Raw genomic sequence first — 21,988 nt, 5'->3', positions numbered from 1 at the left:
CATGAGGTGGCCAAAGTATTGGAGTTTCAGCTTCAGAATCATTCCCTCCAAAGGAATCCCAGGGCTGATCTCCTTCAGAATGGACTGGTTGGATCTCCTTGCAGTCCAAGGGACTCTCAAGAGTCTTCTCCAACACCACAGTTCAAAAGCATCAATTCTTTGGCGCTCAGCCTTCTTCACAGTCCAACTCTCACATCCATACATGACCACAGCAAAAACCATAGTCTTGACTAGACAGACCTTTGTTGACAAAGTAATGTCTCTGCTTTTGAATATGCTATCTAGGTTGGTCATAACTTTCCTTCCAAGGAGTAAGTGTCTTTCAATTTCATGGCTGCAGTCACCATCTGTAGTGATTTTGGAGCCCAGAAAAATAAAGTCTGACCCTGTTTCCACTGTTTCCCCATCTATTTCCCATGAAGTGGTGGGACCGGATGCTGTGATCTTCGTTCTCTGAATGTTGAGCTTTAAGCCAACTTTTTCACTCTCCACTTTCACTTTCATCAAGAGGCTTTTTAGTTCCTCTTCACTTTCTGCCATAAGGGTGGTGTCATCTGCATATCTGAGGTTATTGATATTTCTCCCGGCAATCTTGATTCCAGCTTGTGCTTCTTCCAGCCCAGCGTTTCTCATGATGTACTCTGCATAGAAGTTAAATAAGCAGGGTGACAATATACAGCCTTGACGTACTCCTTTTCCTATTTGGAACCAGCCTGTTGTTCCATGTCCAGTTCTAACTGTTGCTTCCTGACCTGCATATAAGTTTCTCAAGAGGCAGGTCAGGTGGTCTGGTATTCCCATTTCTTTCAGAATTTTCCACAGTTTATTGTAATCTACACAATCAAAAGCTTTGGCATAGTCAATAAAGCAGAAATAGATGTTTTTCTGGAACTCTCTTGCTTTTTCCATGATCCAGCGGATGTTGGCAATTTGATCTCTGGTTCCTCTGCCTTTTCTAAAACGAGCTTGAACATCTAGAAGTTCACGGTTCACGTATTGCTGAAGCCTGGCTTGGAGAATTTTGAGCTTTTTCTAGGATTTCATCAAGGCTGTATATTGTCACCCTGTTTATTTAACTTCTATGCAGAGTACATCATGAGAAACGCTGGACTGGAAGAAACACAAGCTGGAATCAAGATTGCCGGGAGAAATATCAATAACCTCAGATATGCAGATGACACCACCCTTATGGCAGAAAGTGAAGAGGAACTAAAAAGCCTCTTGATGAAAGTGAAAGTGGAGAGTGAAAAAGATGGCTTAAAGCTCAACATTCAGAGAACGAAGATCACAGCATCCGGTCCCACCACTTCATGGGAAATAGATGGGGAAACAGTGGAAACAGGGTCAGACTTTATTTTTCTGGGCTCCAAAATCACTACAGATGGTGACTGCAGCCATGAAATTAAAAGACGCTTACTCCTTGGAAGGAAAGTTATGACCAACCTAGATAGCATGTTCAAAAGCAGAGACATTACTTTGCCAACAAAGGTTCATCTAGTCAAGGCTATGGTTTTTGCTGTGGTCATGTATGGATGTGAGAGTTGGACTATGAAGAAGGCTGAGCGCCGAAGAATTGATGCTTTTGAACTGTGGTGTTGGAGAAGACTCTTGAGAGTCCCTTGGACTGCAAGGAGATCCAACCAGTCCATCCTGAAGGAGATCAGCCCTGGCATTTCTTTGGAAGGACTGATGCTGAAGCTGAAACTCCAGTACTTTGGCCACCTCATGCGGAGAGTTGACTCCTTGGAAAAGACTCTGATGCTGGGAGGGATTGGGGGCAGGAGGAGAAGGAGACGACAGAGGATGAGATGGCTGGATGGCATCACTGACTCGATGGACGTGAGTCTGAGTGAACTCCGGGAGTTGGTGATGGACAGGGAGGCCTGGCGTGCTGCGATTCATGGGGTCGCAAAGAGTCAGACACGACTGAGTGACTGATCTGATCTGAGTGTGTGAGATGAGTGCAGTTGTGCGGTAGTTTGAGCATTCTTTGGCATTGCTTTTCTTTGGGATTGGAATGAAAACTGACCTTTTCCAGTCCTGTGGCCACTGCTGAGTTTTCCAAATGTGCTGGCATATTGAGTGCAGCACTTTCACAGCATCATCTTTCAGGATTTGAAATAGCTCAACTGGAATTCCATCACCTCCTCTAGCTTTGTTCATAGTAATGCTTTCTAAGGCCCACTTAACTTCACATTCCAGGATGTCTGGCTCTAGATGAGTGATCACACCATTGTGATTATCTGGGTCATGAAGATCTTTTTTGTACTGTCTTCTGTGTATTCTTGCCACCTCTTCTTAATATCTTCTGCTTCTGTTAGATCCATACCATTTCTGTCCTTTATCGAGCCCATCTTTGCATGAAATGTCCCCTTGGTATCTCTAATTTTCTTGAAGAGATCTCTAGTCTTTCCCATTCTGTTGTTTTCCTCTATTTCTTTGCATTGATCTCTGAGGAAGGCTTTCTTATCTCTCCTTGATATTCTTTGGAACTCTGCATTCAAATGGGAATATTTTTCCTTTTCTCCTTTGCTATTTGCTTCTTTTCTTTTCACAGGTATTTGTAAGGCCTCCCCAGACAGCCATTTTGCTTTTTTGCATTTCTTTTCCATGGGGATGGTCTTGATCCCTGTCTCCTGTACAATGTCACGAACCTCTGTCCATAGTTCATCAGGCAGTCTGTATATCAGATCTAGTCCCTTAAATCTATTTTTCACTTCCACTGTATAATCATAAGGGATTTGATTTAGGTCATACCTGAATGGTTTAGTGGTTTTCCGTACTTTCTTCAATTTAAGTCTGAATTTGGCAATAAGGAGCTCATGATCTGAGCCACAGTCAGCTCCTAGTCTTGTTTTTGCTGACTGTATAGACAGCAATGGCAACCCACTCCAGTACTCTTGCCTTGAAATCCCATGGACAGAGGAGCCTGGTAGGCTGCAGTCCATGAGGTCGCTAAGAGTTGGGCACGACTGAGCAACTTCACTTTTCACTTTTCACTTTCATGCATTGGAGAAGGCAATGGCAACCCACTCCAGTATTCTTGCCTGGAGAATCCCGGGGACAGAGAAGCCTAGTGGGCTGCCGTCTGTGGGGTCGCACAGAGTCAGTCACGACTGAAGCGACTTAGCAGCAGCAGCAGCAGCATAGAGCTTCTCCATCTTTGGCTGCAAAGAATATAATCAATCTGATTTCGGTGTTGACCATCTGGTGATGTCCATGTGTAGAGTCTTCTCTTGTGTTGTTGGAAGAGGGTGTTTACTATGACCAGTGCGTTCTCTTGGCAAAACTCTATCAGCCTTTGCCCTGCTTCATTCCGTACTCCAAGGAAAAATTTGCCTGTTACTCCAGGTGTTTCTTGACTTCCTACTTTTGCATTCCAGTCCCTTATAATGAAAAGGACATCTTTTTTGGATGTTAGTTCTAAAAGGTGTTGTAGGTCTTCATAGAACCATTCAGCTTTAGCTTCTTCAGCGTTACTGATTGGGGCATAGGCTTGGATTACTGTGATATTGAATGGTTTACCTTGGAAACAGAGATCATTCTATTCTCTGTCCTTCGTGGCAGCTGTGACGGACCACGCAGAAGTGTGGCCGAGAGGAGCTACCCCACACCCAGGGTCAGGAGCGGCAGCCGAGACGAGCTACCCCACTCCCAAGGCCAGGGGCGGCAGCTGAGAGGAGCAACCCCACGTCCAAGGAGCGGTGGCTGCACGGGCACAGGAAGGCCGAGAGGAGTTACTCCATGTTCAAGGTCAGGAGGGACGGCCGTGAGGAGATACTCCTCATCCCAGGTAAGGAGCAGCGGCTGCACTTTCCTGGAGCAGACATGAAGAGATACCCCATGTCCAAGGTAAGAGAAACCCAAGTAAGACAGTAGGTGTTGCAAGAGGGCATCAGAGGACAGACACACTGAAACCATAATCACAGAAAACTAGCCAATCTGATCACATGGACCACAGCCTTGTCTAACTCAATGAAACTAAGCCATGCCATGTGGGGCCACCCAAGAAGGACAGGTCATGGTGGAGAGGTCTGACAGAATGTGATCCACTGGAGAAAGGAATGGCAAACCACTTCAGTATTCTTGCCTCGAGAACCCCATGAACCATATGAAAAGGCAAAATGAAAGGATATTGAAAGAGGAACTCCCCAGGTCGGTAGGTGCCCAATATGCTACTGGAGATCAGTGGAGAAATAAATAACTCCAGAAAGAATGAAGGGATGGAGCCAAAGCAAAGACAATACCCAGTTGTGGATGTGACTAGTGATAGAAGCAAGGTCCGATGCTTGAGCAATATTGCTTGAGCAATATTGCATAGGAACCTGGAATGTTAGGTCCATGAATCAAGGCAAGTTGGAAGTGGTCAAACAGGAGACAGCAAAAGTGAACGGCAACATTCTAGGAATCAGCGAACTAAAATGGACTGGAATTTAACTCAGATGACCATTATATCTACTACTGTGCGCAGGAATCCCTTAGAAGAAATGGAGTAGCCATCATGGTCAACAAAAGAGTCCGAAATGCAGTACTAGGATGCAAAAACATGCCTCAGGGTGTCTAAAAAAGGAAAGAAAGAAAAAAATTTGAAGTTTAAAAACTGTCCTAAAATTTGCAGATGCGGCCCAGTGATAAAGAATCTGAATGTCAATTCAGAAGACACAAGAGATGAGGGTTGGAACCCTGAGTCAAGAAGATCCCCTGGAGAAGAAAATGGCAATCCATTCCAGTATTCTTACCTGGAAAATCCTATGGACAGAGGAGCCTGGCGGGCTAGAGTGCCTGTGGTCGGAAAAGAGTTGGACACAACTTAGCAAGTATATACGAACATTCTATCAATACTAACTCTGTGATCTCGGGCAAGTTACTTAATGTAGGTAAATAAGACAATTTATGTCTAAACTGTCTCATGTTTAAAATTGGATTAAGGGACTTCTCTGGCAGTCCAGGGTTAGGACTCCTTGCTTCTACTGCAGGGGGCATGGGTTTGATTCCTGGTTAGGGAACTAAGATCTCACATGCCAAATGGCCATAATAATAATTATGGGAATAAGAATGGTAGCTCTTGCAAATATTGTGAAAATAAATGAGTTGAGCTCTGTAAAGTACTGAACTTTGCTTGACCCATTGTAAACATATGTAAGTGTTTTATTATTATCACCAATTTTTTCAACTTCTCTTTTAGCATTTTTCCATTCCTCCCTATATACCATACCCTTCCATACTGAGACTCATTCTTCACTACCAAAGATATCTGTCCTCAGCTTGATATCTTGTTCTCCGTCACTAACCAACTTTGTGACCTGCACTTACCCTTTCGGAAATTCAGTCTCGTCATCTGTAAAATGAGAATAAGAAAACATTGCCATGTTAACTTCAGCGGAGCCAAATGGAATCCCCCAAGCAAAATAAAAATCCCATCATCCACTTCATTAGTTAGAAAGCTAAATGACAGCTCCTCCTGAGAAATAAGTGACTAAGTAAATTGTGTTAAGTTGCTAATTTAGTTGATATCAAGGATAGAGCTAGGTTTTGTAGTACCTAAAACAAACAATTTTGGAAGTTTTCTTTAAGAAAACAGAATATAAAATTAGCCTCAAATAATTTTAAAAATCAGAAAAATAACAAGTTTATTAACTGCCTCTAAATAACTGTTTTCTGCAACATACTCATCACCTCTTCATCAGTTCAGTTCAGTTCAGTTCAGTCGCTCAGTCATGTCCAACTCCTTGCGACCCCATGGACTGCAGCAAGCCAGGCCTACCTGTCCAGCACCAACTCCCAGAGTTTATTCAAACTCATGTCCATTGAGTCAGTGATGCCATCCAACTATCTCATCCTCTGTCGTCCCCTTCTCCTCCTGCCTTCAATCTGTCCCAGCGTCAAGGTCTTTTCAAATGAGTCAGCTCTTCACATTAGGTGGCCAAAGTATTGAAGTTTAGCCAGAAGTTTAAATCTTTTGACTCACTCCCTTTCTTTTTTTAAAGTTTATTTTATTCAAGTATAGCTGATTTACAATGTGGTGTTAATGTATGCTGTACAGCAAAGCAATTCAGTTATACATATATATACATTCTTTTTCATATTTTTTCCATTATGGTTTATCACAGGATATTGAATAAAGTTCCCCTGCTATACCGTAGGATCTTGCTCTTTATCCATTCTATATATAGTAGTTTGCATCCTCTATTTCCAAACTCCCAATCCATCCTTTCCCCATGGCAACCACCAGTCTGTTCTCTATGTCTGGACTCCCTCCTTTTCTTAAGTGGGTTATCACATAATTTCAGGAACTATTCACACTTATTCAAAAATTATCCATATAATAAGCTGCTGCTTTGGGTATAACTTAAAAACAATTTTTGGGGGGTTACAATTCACTCCTTTTTTAAAATTTTATTTTTATTTTGGTTGTGCTCAGGCTTTCTCTAGTTATAGTAAGTAGGCATTACTCTCTAGTTGTGGTGTGCGGGCTTCTCACTGAGGTGGCTTGTTTCCAAGCACAGACTCTAGAGCACGTGGGCTCAGTAGTTGCTGCGCAGGCTTAGTTGCCTCCTGGCATATGGAATCTTCCTGGACCAGGGGCTGAACCTGTATCCTCTGAATTGGCAAGAGGATTCTTAACCACTGGCGCACAGGGGTGTGCTATGCACTAAGTCACTTCAGTCATGTCGGACTCTGGGCGACACTATGGACCGTAGCCCGCCAGCCTCCTCTGTCCATGGGTTTCTCCAGTCAAGAATACTGGAGTGGGTTGCCATGGCCTTCTCCAGGGGATCTTCCTGACTCAGAGATCGAACCCAGGTCTCCCACATTGCAGTGGATTCTTTACAGCTGAGCCACTAGGGAAGCCCAAGAATACTGGAGTGGGTTGCCATCCCCTTCCTCGGGGGATCTTCCTGACTAAGGGATCTAAGGAACCCAGGTCTCCTGCATTGCAGGCGGATTCTTTACCAGTTGAGCTACCAGGGAAGCCCTCTTAATGTTAGAGTCATTTATGTGGCTCTTTTTATGACTTCACTTTTTATGACTTTTGCTTCATATTCTCGGTACCTAGTTAGTAATACTTGATGAACATCTCCTAATGTCCACTGAATTGAATTAAATCTAAGCAATTGAGATAAAAAGGCATCTAACAGTTAACTATAGTAAATCTCCATGAAGATGGCCTCTTGCATTTTAAAATGACAGAGGGATCCTTGGCGTAATATCTCTTCTTGCTTGTTTTATGGAAGCATTCCAAAATGTCTTTCCAAATTGAAATTAAAGCAGTGAGGCCTAATTTAAAATATATTTTTGTCTTTGTCTTTGATTCCTAGCACAGAGGTCCAAAAACTCTTGGAGTTTACTGAGTGATAGTGTTGCAGGGAAGAGCCAACTCTGACTCCATGATAGACCTGGTTCTTTGACTTTAACCTTTGCTTTTAGTTGCTTTTGTTATTATAATCATACATAATGATCTGCCTCGGGGAACCCTGCCCCTCCCTGAGGTTGGCCATTCCAGGAAATATTTGCAAGATTCTTGTTGTTGTGCAGTCACTCAGTCCCGTCAGACACTTTTCGACCTCATGGACTGCAGCATGCCAGGCTTCCCTGTCCATCACCAACTCCCAGAGCTTGCTCAAACTCATGTCCTTTGAGTCGGGGACGCCATCCAACCATCTCGTCCTCTGTCATGCCCTTCTCCTCCTGCCTTCGATCTTTTCCAGCATCAGGGTCTTTTCCAATGAGTCAGTTCTTCACATCAGGTGGCCAAAATATTGGAGCTTCAGCTTCAGCATCAGTCCTTCCAATTGTTAGGTAGTTAGAATAGGAAAAAGGAGTCCAAAATAGCAGGCTAAAAGACAAAGGAAAAAGCCTGTGAACATAGAATAAAGGAAGGTCCGAGGACCAGGACCAGAGTGAGAACCTCAGGTGAAACAAACAGCCCTCCTGGCTAGCCCAATTTACATAGGGCAGGCTCAGGGGGAGGAGGAAAAAACATATAAAAAGAGGAGCCAAAATTGAGCTTCTCTCTTCTCTTCCGCTTTGGGTCGGCCTGCCTACACGCCTTGAGGTTGTATTTTCCTTTGCTTGCCAAATAAAACTGAGCTGTAAACGAGTTGTAACACTGGTCCACTGTTTCAAATTTTTGCTGCGGCAAGACAGAACCAAGGAAATTACACACTCCCCTGACACAATGAATATTCAGGACTGATCTCCTTCAGAATGGACTGGTTGGATCTCCTTGCAGTCCAAGGGACTCTCAAGAGTCTTCTCCAACACCACAGTTCAAAAGCCTCAATTCTTCAGTGCTCAGCTCTCTTTATAGTCCAGTTGAAACCGTTTACCACAGATTGTGACTCAAACCCACCTGGCTGGGACTCAAACCAGCCAAAACCCATGGTACCTGGTTTTAGCACCTAATGAAGCTCAGGTTCTTCATGTCTCATCACAGAAAGAATTTAGTGAGAGACAAAATGATAAGAAGTGGATCTATTCAGATACAAAGAGAAGCACACTCCACAGAGTGTGGGTCATTGCAAAGGGTGAATGTGGCGGCTGTGAAATGTGGCATGGTAAGTTTTTAAAGGCTGGGTAATTCCATATGCTAATGAGTGGGAGGACTATTTCAATTATTTTGGGGAAGGGGTGGAGATTTCCTGGATTTGGGTCACCGCCCCTTCCTTTGTCTTATAACAATGCCTTTGGAAAACTCAGCAGTGGCCACAGGACTGGAAAAGGTCAGTTTTCATTCCAGTCCCAAAGAAAGGCAATGCCAAAGAGTTTGAACTGCTGCACAGTTGCGCTTATCTCACATGCTATCTAGTTCAGTTCAGTTCAGTTCAGTTGCTCAGTCGTGTCCGACTCTTTGTGACCCCATGAATCGCAGCACGCCAGGCTTCCCTGTCCATCACCAACTTCCAGAGTTCACCCAAACTCATGTCCATTGAGTCGGTGATGCCATCCAGCCATCTCATCCTCTGTCATCCCCTTCTCCTCCTGCCCCCAATTCTTCCCAGCATCAGTATCTTTTCCAATGAGCACCTCTTCACATGAGGTGGCCAAAGTATTGGAGTTTCAGTTTTAGCATCAGTCCTTCCAATGAACACCCAGGACTGATCTCCTTTAGGATGGACTGGTTGGATCTCCTTGCAGTCCAAGGGACTCTCAAGAGTCTTCTCCAACACCACAGTTCAAAGGCATCAATTCTTTGGCGCTCAGCTTTCTTCACAGTCCAACTCTCACATCCATACATGACCACTGGAAAAACCATAGCCTTGACTAGATAAATGAACTATTTTCCCCTCTTGATAGTAATGGCTGTTAAATTCTCTAAAATAAGAAAGAGACTGTGGTGGTAGTTTAGTCGCTAAGTTGTGTCCGACTCTTGCAATCCCATGGACTGTAGCCTGCCAGGCTCCTCTGTCAATGGGATTCTCCAGGCGAGAATACTGGAGTGGGTTGCCATTTCCTTCTCCAGAGGATCTTTCTGACCCAGAAATCAAACCCAGGTCAGAAAGAGACTCAGTTCAGTTCAGTTCAGTTGCTCAGTCGTGTCTGACCCTTTGCGACCCCATGAATTGCAGCACGTCCGGGCCTCCCTGTCCATCACCAACTCCCAGAGTTCACTCAAACTCACGTCCATCGAGGTAGTGCTAAAAATCCTTTAAGCTAGGCTTCAACAGTACATGACCTGAGAATTTCCAGATGTAAAAATTGAATTTCTAAAAGGCAGAGGTAGCAGAGACCAAATTGCCAACATCCGTTGGATCATAGAAAAAGCAAAAGAGTTCCAGAAATACATCTACTTCTGCTTTATTGACTATGCCAAAGCTTTTGACTATGTGGATCATAAGAAATTGTGGAAAATTCTGAAAGAGATGGGAATACCAGACCACCTTACCTACCTCCTGAGAAACCTGTGTGCAGGTCAAGAAGCAACAGTTAGAACCGGACATGGAACAACAGACTGATTCCAAATCAGGAAAGGAGTACGTCAAGGCTGTATATTGTCACCTTGCTTATTTAACTTCTATGCAGAGTACATCATGTGAAATGCTGGACTGGATGAAGCACAAGCTAGAATCTAGATTGCCGGGAGAAATATCAATAATCTCAGATATGCAGATGACACCACCCTTATGGCAGAAAGTGAAGAGGAACTAACGAGCCTCTTGATAAAAGTGAAAGAGGAGAGTGAAAAAATTGGCTTAAAACTCAACATTCAAAACACTAAGATCATGGCATCTGATCCCATCACTTCATGGCAAATACATGGGGAAAAAATGAAAACAGTGAAAGAGTATTTTGAGGGGGTTCCAGAATCACTGCATATGGTAATTGCAGCCATGAAATTAAAAGATACTTGCTCTTTGGAAGAAAAGTTATGACCAACCTAGATAGCATATTAAAAAGCAGAGACATTACTTTGCCAACCAAGGTCTGCTGTAGTCAAAGCTATGGTTTTTCCAGTAGTCATGTATGGATGTGAGAGTTGGACCATAAAGAAGGCTGAGGACCAAAGAATTGATGCTTTTGAACTGTGGTGTTGGAGAAGACTCCTGCGAGTCCCTTGGACCGCAAGGAGATCCAACCAATCCATCTTAAAGGAAAGCAGTCCTGAATATTCACTGGAAGGACTGATGCTTTAGCTGAAGCTCCAATCCTTTGGCCACCTGATGTGAAGAAATGACTCCTTTGAAAAGCCCCTGATGCTGGGAAAGATTGAAGGCAGGAGGAGAAGGGGGTGAAAGAGGATGAGATGGTTAGACAGCATCACTGACTCAATGGACTTGAGTTTGAGTAAACTCCAGGAGTTGGTGATGGATAGGGAGGCCTGGCATGCTGCATTCAATGAGGTCACAAAGAGTCGGACACAACTGAGTGACTGAACTGGACTGGAACTGTTATGGCACCTCCAGGTGTCTATTTCACTTGCTCATTCAGGATCAAGGTCTAGTCTTGTCTGCCATCTTGGTCTCATTTGATTCTAATCAGTTTATGTTGTGTCCTTGGGCTTTGTCATTCTTTCAAAAGTTGTGCCTTGCCACTTTCCCTCCTGTTACATCCATCCCTCTCACATCCATACATGACTACTGGAAAAACTACAACTTTGACTAGAGGACCTTTGTCAGCAAAGTAATGTCTCTGCTTTTTAATATGCTGTCTAGGTTGGTCATAACTTTTCTTCCAAAGAGCAAGTATCTTTTAATTTCATGGCTGCAATTACCATATGCAATGATTCTGGAACCCCCTCAAAATACTCTTTCACTGTTTTCATTTTTTTCCCCATGTATTTGCCATGAAGTGATGGGATCAGATGCCAATGATCTTAGTGTTTTGAATGTTGAGATTTAGGCCAACTTTTTCACTCTCCTCTTTCACTTTCATCAAAAGGCTTGTTAGTTCCTCTTCACTTTCTGCCATAAGGGTGGTGTCATCTGTGTATCTGAGGTTATCGATATTTCTCCCAGCAATCTAGATTCTAGCTTGTACTTCATTCAGTCCAGCATTTCACATGATGTACTCTGCATAGAAGTTAAATAAGCAAGGTGACAATATACAGCCTTGACATACTCCTTTCCCACTCTGTTGTTTCATGTCGGGTTCTAACTGTTGCTTCTTGGCCTGTTTACAGATTTCTCAGGAGGCAGGTAAGGTGGTCTGCTATTCCCATCTCTTTTAGAATTTCCCACAATTTGTTATGATCCACACAGTCAAAGGCTTTGGCATAGTCAATAAAGCAGAAGTAGGTGTTTTTCTGTAACTCTCTTGCTTTTTCCATGATCCAATGGATGTTGACAGTTTTGTAACAGGAGAGAAAGGGGCAGGGCAAAACTTTTGAAAGAATGACATAGCCCAAGGAAACAACATAAACCAATTAGAATCAAATGGGACCAAGATGGCAGACAAGACTAGACCTTGATCCTCAAACAGCAAGTAAATGACACACCCAGAGATGCCATGACAGTTTCAAGGCAATGTTAAAAGACCAAGGAGTGAGACCTGGGCCAAATCCTGGAAATCTCCACCCCTTTCCAAAAATAGTTGGAATAATCCTCCAACTCATTAAGCTATAAAATTACCTAGCCTATAAAAACTAACCAAGTCAAACTTCGGAGCCGCACTCGCCCTATGAGTTTTTGAGATTGCACCCAAGCACTGCATTTCAGACTTTTGTTGACTATGAGGGCTACTCCATTTCTTCTAAGGGATTCTCGCCCATATTAGTAGATATAATGATTGTATGAATTGTACCAAGCCCATTAAAACTAACCATGTCACATTTCTCCTGAATGTTCATTGGAAGGACTGATGCTAAAGCTGAAACTCCAATACTCTGGCCACCTGATGTGAAGAACTGACTCATCTGAAAAGACCCTGATGCTGGGAAACATTGATGGTGGGAGGAGAAGGGGACGACAGAGGATGAGATGGTTGGATGGCATCACTGACTCAGTGGACATAAGTTTGAGTAGACTCCAGGAGTTGGTGATGCACAGGGAGGCCTGGCGTGCTGCAGTCCATGGGATCGCATTGCATCTCACTGAATTCTTTCTGCGATGAGACATCAAGAACCTGAGTTTCATTAGGCCCTGAAACCAGATACTGTGCGTTTTGGCTGCGTTCAAGTCCCCACCATGTAGGTTTAAGTCCTAAGCATGGCTTTGACTGAGTTTGAGTCCCAGCCACATGGTTCAAGTTCCAATCTGTGGTAAAGGTTTCAATCTGATCTCTGGTTCCTCTGCCTTTTCTAAATCCAGCTAGAACATCTGGAAGTTCACGGTTCATGTACTGTTGAAGACTGGCTTGGAGAATTTTGAGCATTATTTTGCTACCATGTGAGATGAGTGCAATTGTGTGGTAGTTTGAACATTCTTTGGCATTGCCTTTATTTGGAATTGGAATGAAAACTGACTTTTTCCAATGCTTTGGCCACTGCTGAGTTTTCCAAATTTGCTGGTATATTGAGTGCAGCACTTTACCAGCATCATCTTTTAGGATTTTAAATAGCTCAACTGGAATTTCATCACCTCCACTAGCTTTGTTCATAGTGATGCTTCCTAAGGCCCACTTGACTTTGAACTCCAGGATGTCTGGGTCTAAGTGAGTGATCACACCATCGTGGTTATCTGGGTCATGAAGATCTTTTTTGTATAGTTTTTCTATGTATTCTTGCCAGGTCTTCTTAATATCTTCTGCTTCTTTCAGGTCCATACCATTTCTCTTTTTCTATTGTGCCCATCTTTGCATGAAATATTCCCTTGGTGTCTCCAATTTTCTAAGAGATCTCTAGTCTTTCCCATTCTACTGTTTTCCTCTATTTCTTTGCATTGATTACTGAGGCAGGCTTTCTTATCTCTCCTCACTATTCTTTGGAACTCTGGATTCAGATGGATATATCTTTCCTTTTCCCCTTTGCCTTTAGCTTCTCTTCTTTTCTCAGCCATTTGTAAGGCCTCCTCAGACAGCCAATTTGCCTTTTTGCATTTCTTTTTCTTGAGGATGGTCTTGATCACTGTCTCCTGTACAATGTCATGAACCTCTGTCCATAGTTCTCCAGGCAATCTGTGTATCAGATCTAATCCCTTGAATCTGTTTGTCACTTCCACTGTATAATTACAAGGGATTTGATTTAGGTTATACCTGAATGGTCTAGTGGTTTTCCCTACTTTCTTCAATTTAAGTCTGAATTTGGCAGTAAGGAGTTCATGATCTGAGCCATCGTCAGCTCCTGGTCTTGTTTCTGCTGACTGTATGGAGTTTCTCCATCTTCGGCTGCAAAGTATATAATCAATCTGATTTTGGTAATGAGTATCTGGTGATATCCATGTGTAGAGTCTTCTCTTAAGTTGCTGGAAGAGGGTGTTTCCTATGACCAATGCGTTCTCCTGGCAAAACTCTGTTAGCCTTTGCCCTGCTTCAATTTGTCCTCCAAGGCCAAAGTTGCCTGTTTTCCAGGTATCTCTTGACTTCCTACTTTTGCATTCCAGTCCCCTATGATGAGAAGGACATCTTTTTTGGGTGTTAGTTCTAGAAGGTCTTGTAGGTCTTCATCAAACTGTTCAACTTCAGCTTCTTTGGCATTACTGGTTGGGGCATAGACTTGGATTATTGTGACATTGAATGGTTTTGCCTTGAAAATGAACAGAGATCATTCTTTCAAATTTGAGATTGGACCCAAGTACTGCATTTTGGACTCTTTTGTTTACTATGAGGGCTAGTCCATTTCTTCTAGGGGGTTCTTGCCCCCATTAGTAGATGTAATGGTCATATGAATTGTACCGAGCCCATTAAAACTAACCATGTCACATTTCTCAGCCCTACTTGCGCTCTGGGATGGCCCACACTCTGTCTGTGGAGTGTGCTTCTCTCTGAATCTGAATAAATCCACTTCTTACCTACCACTTTGTCTCTCACTGAATTCTTTCTGTGATGAGACATCAAGAACCTGAGCTTCATTAGGTCCTGAAACCAGGTACCATGGGTTTTGGCTGGGTTTGAGTCCCAGCCAGGTGGGTTCAAGTGCCAAGCAGGGTTTTGGCTGGGTGTAAGTCTTGTTTGCACTGGAGGTTCAGCAGTAGAATTCTTGCCTTCCACAAGGGAGATCCGGGTTCAAGTCCCGGCCAATGCATCATGCTCACATCAGGTTTGGGTTTCCCTTGTGGCTCAGATGGTAAAGAATCTGCCTGCAATGCTGGAGACCTCGGTTCAATCCCTGGGTTGGGAAGATCCCTTGGAGGAGGGCAAGGCAACCCACTGCAGTGTTCTTGCCTGGAAATTCCCCATGGACAGAGGAGGCTGGCAGGCTACAGCCCATGGGGTTGTAAAGAGTCAGACACGACTGAACAACTAAACACAGCACAAGTCCTGGTCATGTGGGTTCGAGTCCCAAAGTGAGTTTTGGCTGGGTTTGAGTCCCAGCACATGGGTTCAAGTCTGTGGTAAACAGTTTCAGCAGTTTGTTATGAATGACAAAGACATTCATAACGCACAACTGTGGATCACACTTGAGTTTGTGCTAACAGGATCACTAAGGGCTCTGTTTGCTGTGCTAAGTCACTTTAGTCATGTCTGACTCTGCAACCCTATGGACTGTAGCCCACCAGGCTCCTCTGTCCATGGGATTCACCAAACAAGAATACTGCAGTGGGTTGCCATGCCCTCCTCCAGGGGCTTTTCCTGACTCAGGGATTGAACCTGTGTCTCTTACATCTCCTGCACTGGCAGGCGGGTTCTTTACCACTAATGCCATTCCCCCACCCACCCCAGGTACCTCAGGATGAGAGCTGGTCACCAGAACCACCAAATACTTTATCAGAGTTTAGGAACCAGCCTCTGGGAGAAGGAGGACTGGAGATTGAGATCTATTGTAAAAAAAGTCTGAGGTTCAGGAGAGCTTCCAAATTGGTGAAAACATGGATATTCCAGGAGGGGGATGGACTCGAGGAAGACATGGAAACTCCCTGTCTCCCTTCCCCTATGCATGTCTTCCCTTTGGCTGTCCCTGATTTATGTCCTTTGTTATAAACCAGTAATGAAACCAAGCAGGATCAAAGCCTTTCTGTGTCCCCCCATTGTTACTTGTAGGGAATAGATTCCAGCCTCCATGACCTTCCCTGAGTCCCAAAGGATAGAATGGAACAGCTGCTAATCAAAGAAGGGAGGAGATAAGGAGACAAAGAAGGAGTAGCCTTGAGGCAGGGTCTTGGTTCTGCTCCAAGGGATATAGGTAATAATACCTTCAAACTTTTCACAGAACTAAAAAACCCTCAGCAAGTGAAAGATATTCCTACTCTTTATTCCATCTTAAAGGAACCATTAAAGGAACCAAAGAAGCATCTTTCCAGATTATTAGGAGCCCACCTGAATCCAGATTAATGGAGAGGGCTTGCTGACAATATTAGAGTGTGTGCAGGGTTCATATACCCTAATCTTATCAGCAACCCCATTAGAATTGGTGCTATAAACCCCTCACCAAATCCTCCTAGGTTAGGACACACAGTGTTTGAGAGAAGGGGCCAGCTGTATCCCCCTTTGCTTGGCAAAGCAATAAAGCTGTTCTTTTCTACTTGGCCTAAAATTCAGTCTCCAAGATTCAGTTCTTGGAGATTCAGAGGATGAGATGGTTGGATGGCATCACTGACTCAATGGACATGAGTTTGAGCAAGCTCCAGGAGTTGGTGATGGACAGGGAAGCCTGGCGTGCTGCAGTCCATGGGGTGGCAAAGAGTTGGACACGACTGAGCAACTGAACTGAACTGAAGATTCAGTTCAGCACAGAGGCCGTGTTTTCAACATCAGTTACAGTAAGTAAAGTACTCTCTTGAGTTCTGTCAGTCATTCCATTTGAACCTGAAGGGACTGTTGTGGGAACACAAAACACTGCGTATCATAGAATTCCATTTATATGAAAACTTCAGAAAAGGCCATTCCACAGAAGGTAGATTCATGAATTCTAGGGGTTGTGGGGAAGGAGTTGACTGGTAATTGGTAAGGGGTTTCCATGTGAGGTAATAAGAAAGTTCTAGAATTAGACAGTGGTGATGACTGCACAGCATTGTGAGTGTACTTACTGCCATCAGTAAGTAAAATAGTCAAAAAGGGACTTCCTTGGTGGTCCAGTGATTAAGAGTCTGAGCTTCTGCTGCTGAAGAATTGGCTTAAGATCCCAGATGCTGTGCACTGCACACAAAAAAGTTAAAATGGTAAACTTTGTTACGTGTATTAATAAATTACCACAATTTTTAAAAATGCACCCACTAGGATGGCTATTCAGAGAAGGCACTGGCAAAGTACCCCACTCCAGTACTCTTGCCTGGAAAATCCCATGGACGGAGGAGCCTGGTAGGCTGCAGTCCATGGGGTCACTAAGACTCGGACATGACTGAGCAACTTCACTTTCACTTTTCACTTTCATGCATTGGAGAAGGAAATGGCAACCCACTCCAGTGTTCTTGCCTGGAGAATCCCAGGGACAGGGGATCCTGGTGGGCTGCCGTCTATGGGGTCACACAGAGTCGGACACGACTGAAGTGACTTAGCAGCAGCAGCAGCAGCAGGATGGCTATTGTACCAAAAAAAGCAGAAAACACTTGTCAGTAAGAATGTGAAGAAACTGGAACCCTTGTGCACTGTTGGTGAGAATGTAAACTGCATTGCTGCTATGGTACACAGTTGGCAGTTCCTCAAAAAGTTAAACGCAGAATTAAGAATCCACCTGCAATGCAGGAGAGGAGGGTTCAATCCCTGGATTGGGAAGATCCCCTGGAGCAGAAAATAGCAACCTATTCCAGTGTTCTTGCCTGGGAAATCTCATGGACAGAGGAGCCTGGTGGTCTACAGTCCATGGGGTCACAAAAGACTCAGACACAGCTTAGGGACTAAACAACAACAAAAAAATATACTCAAAATAATTGAAAGCAGGGACTCGAATGGGTATTTGTACACCTATGTTCACAGCAGCATTATTCACAACAGCCAAAAGGTTGAACAGCCCAAATATCCATTGAGAGATGAATGGGTACACAAAATGTGGTACATTCATACAATACAGTGGAGCCTTTAAAGGGAAGGAAATTCTAACACCGGCTACAGCATGGATGAACCTTGAAGACATGCTGTGTAAAAGTTGCCAGACGCAAAAGAATAAACATATGATTCCACATGCAGAAAGTAGAATGGAGGTTGCCACAGGCTAGGAGGAGGAGGATTGGGAAGTTGTTTCATGGGGACAGAATTTCAATTTGGGAAAATGAAAAAGTTCTGGAGATGGCTAGTGGTGGTAGTTTAACAAGAATGTGAATGGGTTAATGCTACTGAACTGTACTCTTACAAATGGCTAAATTTTGGGTTATGTATAGTTTACCATAATTTTTAAAAATCACAGAAAAAAAGAGAAGAAAAAAGAAAAGAACATAAGAACATTAAGGGCCCTCCCTCCTCCAGTGCCAGGGGGAAGAGGATGCGAGGCTCGTCCAGAAGGGGGCGCCTTGAGGTCTCCCGGCTCCTCTGCAGCATCCGCAAGCTACCTAAGACAAGTCACTCCACCCCAGGCTGCCGTAAATGCAAATTCCCTGGCGGGGTTCCTCTACTGGACTCTCCGGCCCCTCCCCCTGTTTGGGTGGCGCAAGACGCTGCCTGCTCTGCAGTGCGCACGGTTGCCCGAAAACTCCTGCCCTCCCGGAAGCCTTCCTTTGCTTCCCAGGTTGGCACAGCCCGCGTCCGGAGGACTCCCCAATTTTACTCTATTTCATCTATTTCACTGCTGCTCTCCCAAAGTGCTAGCTCTTTGCAGAGGCCGGCACAGGATGGCCAGCGGTAACTTTGGGGAATAAACAGCCTCAGCGCCTCACCCTCCCACGTGGCGGGACGCGTAGCAGCTGCTCTCAGAGCCGCCCAGAAAAATCCCAGCAGCCCTCTCTCGGTGCATCTCTCCTGATTGAAACAAAAACGCCCTCGTGGTGGCTAGTTTCTGAGCCCTTCATCACTGGAGCCAAAATAAGACCCATTGGAAGCTGTATACCAGATTTGTCCTTGGAACAGGAGAAGAGTTGAATTTCTAACGCTTAAAACTTTTAATAAAATGCCTGAAGAAACATACATCTGCAAGGGTAAAGGAATGAGGGTTTGTTCAAACTACAACTCCTACCTTGATTTGGTACGTGGGATAAGCTTGGATTTTTTTTTTTTTAAAGAAATGTTTCCTAGTCATAACATGAGAGGAAAGAGAAAGAGAAAACAAGGACAAACTATTGCTGATTACTTGTTGCAGCTTTAATTCAAGACCTATAATAGAGGAATGGAGCAGAGCCAGCCATTCTAGAGTTGGTGGACCTGCAGATGGAGGTGGAAGGGAGCATGTTGTTGTTTAGTCAATAAGCCTCTTCCCACTCTTTGCGACCCCATGGACAGTAGCCCTCCAGGCTCCTCTGTTCATGGGATTTCCCAGGCAAGAATACTGGAGTGGGTTACCATTTCCTTCTGCAGGGGATCTTCCTGACCCAGGGATCAAACCAGCATCTCTTGCTTGGCAAGCAGATTCTTTACCACTGAGCCACCTGGGAAGCTGGAAGGGAGCATACCTTTGCTAAAAGTGATTCTCTTTTCCTGTGACCTTTGAGCCCCATAACTTGGTGTCTTGAAGGGCTGAACAAAACAAAAAGCAAACAACAAAAACTGCTCTGTCTCATACGCTGAAGTTCCAGGTGCTCCCAAGCAGCGGTCTAGCAGATAAGATTGCCCAAAGTCGCCTCGGTCTGCCAAGGGCCATCTCATCTCCTACTCTTTGTCTTTTGCTTCCTCTGCCTTTTGCTACATCCCACGAGCAGATATCCTTTCACTTCAGGCCCTTTGCACTTGTTCTCTTGTCCTCCATCTCTCTACAAAACTTGTTTCCTTGTCTAATGTGAAAGTGAAACTGTGAATGTGTTAGTCGTTCTGTCATATCCGACTCTTTGCTACCCTATGGACTGTAACCCGCTAGGCTCCTCTGTCCATGGAATTCTCCAGGCAAGATTACTGGAGTGAGTTTCCATGTCCTTCTCCAGGGGATCTTCCTGACCCAAGGATCTAACCTGGGTCTCCTGCATTGCAGGCAGATTCTTTACCATCTGAGCCACCAGGGAAGCACTTCCTTGCCTTATGCCCCTGCCTAAATGTCACGATTAAGAGATTTTCTTAACCATCTTGCTTAAAAAGGCACCATCAACATTGTTTTATCTATCCCGATTTCTTTCTTTTTTTTATAGCACATATCACTGCATTTTTTTTAACATATTTTTTTATCTGTCTCCTCCCTTTGGTCCATGAGGGGAAGAATTTTTCAGTGCTAAAAAAATTCCAAGAAATAGCACAGTCCTGGGGATAGCAGGTCCTTCAGAATTTTTGTTTATTTTTTTTTTGTGGGGGTGGGTCTTTTTGGCTGTACTGCATGGCTTGCAGGATCTTAGTTCCCAGAGCAGGAATTGAACCAGGGGCCACCACAGTGGAAGTGAGGAATACTAACCACTGGACCACCAGGGAATTTCCATATTTGGATAAATTAATAAATGCTGATAAAACTTTGCTTTCCCACCAGAGCTTATTGTTTCAAACTGCCTCAAAGCAAAGCTGTTACGTTAGGAATTTTCTATAAATTAAAAAAATGGTGGTTTCATGGCCCACAGTCTCTGATTTGGGTTACTCACTATGTAATTTCTCAAATCTTATTAGATCTACAGCCTTACTTAATACACTTACTAAAACCATCCCAAAGAAAAAGAAATGCTAGAAGGCAAAATGGTTGTCTGAGGAGGTCTTACAAATAGCTGAAAAAAGAAGAGAAGTGAAAAGCAAAGGAGAAACGGAAAGATATACCCAACTGAATGCAGAGTTCCAAAGAACAGCAAGGAGAGATAAGAAAGCCTTCCTTGGTGATCTGTGCAAATAAATAGAGGAAAACAATAGAATGGGAAAGACTAGAGATCTCTTCAAGAAAATTAGAGGTAACAAGGGAACATTTCATGCAAAGATGAGTACAATAAAGGAAAGAAATGGCAAGGACCTAACAGAAGCAGAAGATATTAAGAAAAGGTGGCAAGAATATACAGAAGAACTATACAAAAAAGATCTTAATGACCCAGATAACCACAATGGTGTGGTCACTCAACTAGAGCCAGACATCCTGGAGTGCGAAGTCAAGTGGGCCTTAGGAAGCATTACTATGAACAAAGTCAGTGGAGGTGATGGAATTCCATCCTAACTATTTCAAATCCTAAAAGATGATGGTGTGAAAGTGCTGCACTCAATATGCCAGCAAATTTGGAAAACTCAGCAGTGGCCACAGGACTGGAAAAGGTCAGTTTTCATTTCAATCCCAAAGAAAGGCAATGCCAAAGAATGTTCAAACTACCGCACAATTGCACTCATCTCATATGCTATCAAGGTAATGCTCAAAATCCTTCAAGCTAGGCTTCAACAGTACATGACCTGATAATTTCCAGATATACAAATTGGATTTAGAAAAGGCAGAGGAACCAGAGATCAAATTGCCAACATCTATTGGATCATAGAAAAAGCAAGAGAATTCCAGAAAAACATCTACTTCTGCTTTATTGATTATTCTAAAGATTTTGGCTATGTGGATTACACCAAACTGTGGGAAGTTCTTTAAAGAGATGGGAATTCCAGATCACTTTACCTGCCTCCTGAGAAACTTGTATGCAGGTCAAGAAGCAACAGTTAGAACCGGACATGGAACAATGGACTGCTTCCAAATTGGGAAAGGCTGTATATTGTCACCCTACTTACTTAACTTACATACAGAGTACATCATGCGAAATTCCAGCCTGAATGAATCACAAGCTGGAATCAAGATTGCTGAGAGAAGTATCAACAACCTCAGATATGCAGATGACACCACCCTAATGGCAGAAAACAAAGAGGAATTAAAGAACCTGTTGATGAAGGTGAAAGAGGAGAGTGAAGAAGCTGGCTTAAAAGCCAACATTCAAAAAATTAAGATCATGGCATCCGGTCCCATCACTTCATGGCAAATAGATGGGAAAAAAGTGGAAACAGTGGCAGATTTTATTGTCTTGGGGGCCAAAATCACTGCGGACAGTGACTGCAGTCACCAAATTAAAAGACGTTTGCTCCTTGGAAGAAAAGCTATGATCAAGCTAGACAGCGTATTAAAAAGCAGAGACATTACTTTGGAAACAAAGGTCCGTACAGTCAAAACTGTGATTTTCCCAGTAGTCAGGTACAGATTTGAGAGTTGGACAATAAAGTAGGCTGAGTGCCAAAGAATTGATATTTTTTAATTGTGGTGCTGGCAAAGACTCTTGAGAGTCCCTTGGCCAGCAAGGAGATTAAACCAGTCAATCCTAAACAAAATCAACCCTGAATATTCATTGGAAGAACTGATGTTGAAACTGAAGCTCCAATACTTTGGCCACCTGATGGGAAGAACTGACTCATTGGAAAGACCCTGATGCTCAGAAAGATTGAGGGCAGGAGGAGA

At 43.7% G+C, this 21,988-nt stretch overlaps 1 protein-coding gene across 2 annotated transcripts in view; it reads right to left on the bottom strand.

Moving 5' to 3' along the window:
- Positions 1-1,571: 1,571 nt before the first annotated feature.
- RBP7 (retinol binding protein 7) overlaps positions 1,572-21,988 on the bottom strand; it is a 47,601-nt gene continuing 27,184 nt past the window's right edge. The window contains exons 4-6 of one of the 2 annotated variants that reach the window (XM_070385213.1): positions 5,314-5,338; positions 4,740-4,782; positions 1,572-3,817 (exon numbers count right to left, since the gene is read on the bottom strand). In XM_070385213.1, the coding sequence (XP_070241314.1) occupies positions 3,604-3,817; positions 4,740-4,782; positions 5,314-5,338 (282 nt within the window). In that variant the 3' untranslated portion in view covers positions 1,572-3,603. Of the gene's footprint in view, positions 3,818-4,739; positions 4,783-5,313; positions 5,339-6,050; positions 7,838-21,988 lie in introns of those variants that run through there. The other variant, XM_070385215.1, reaches the window with a different exon arrangement.

Source organism: Bos mutus, chromosome 16, assembly GCF_027580195.1.
Source record: "Bos mutus isolate GX-2022 chromosome 16, NWIPB_WYAK_1.1, whole genome shotgun sequence".
Lineage (NCBI taxonomy): Eukaryota > Metazoa > Chordata > Mammalia > Artiodactyla > Bovidae > Bos > Bos mutus.
This window is presented reverse-complemented; position numbering and strand designations above follow the sequence as displayed.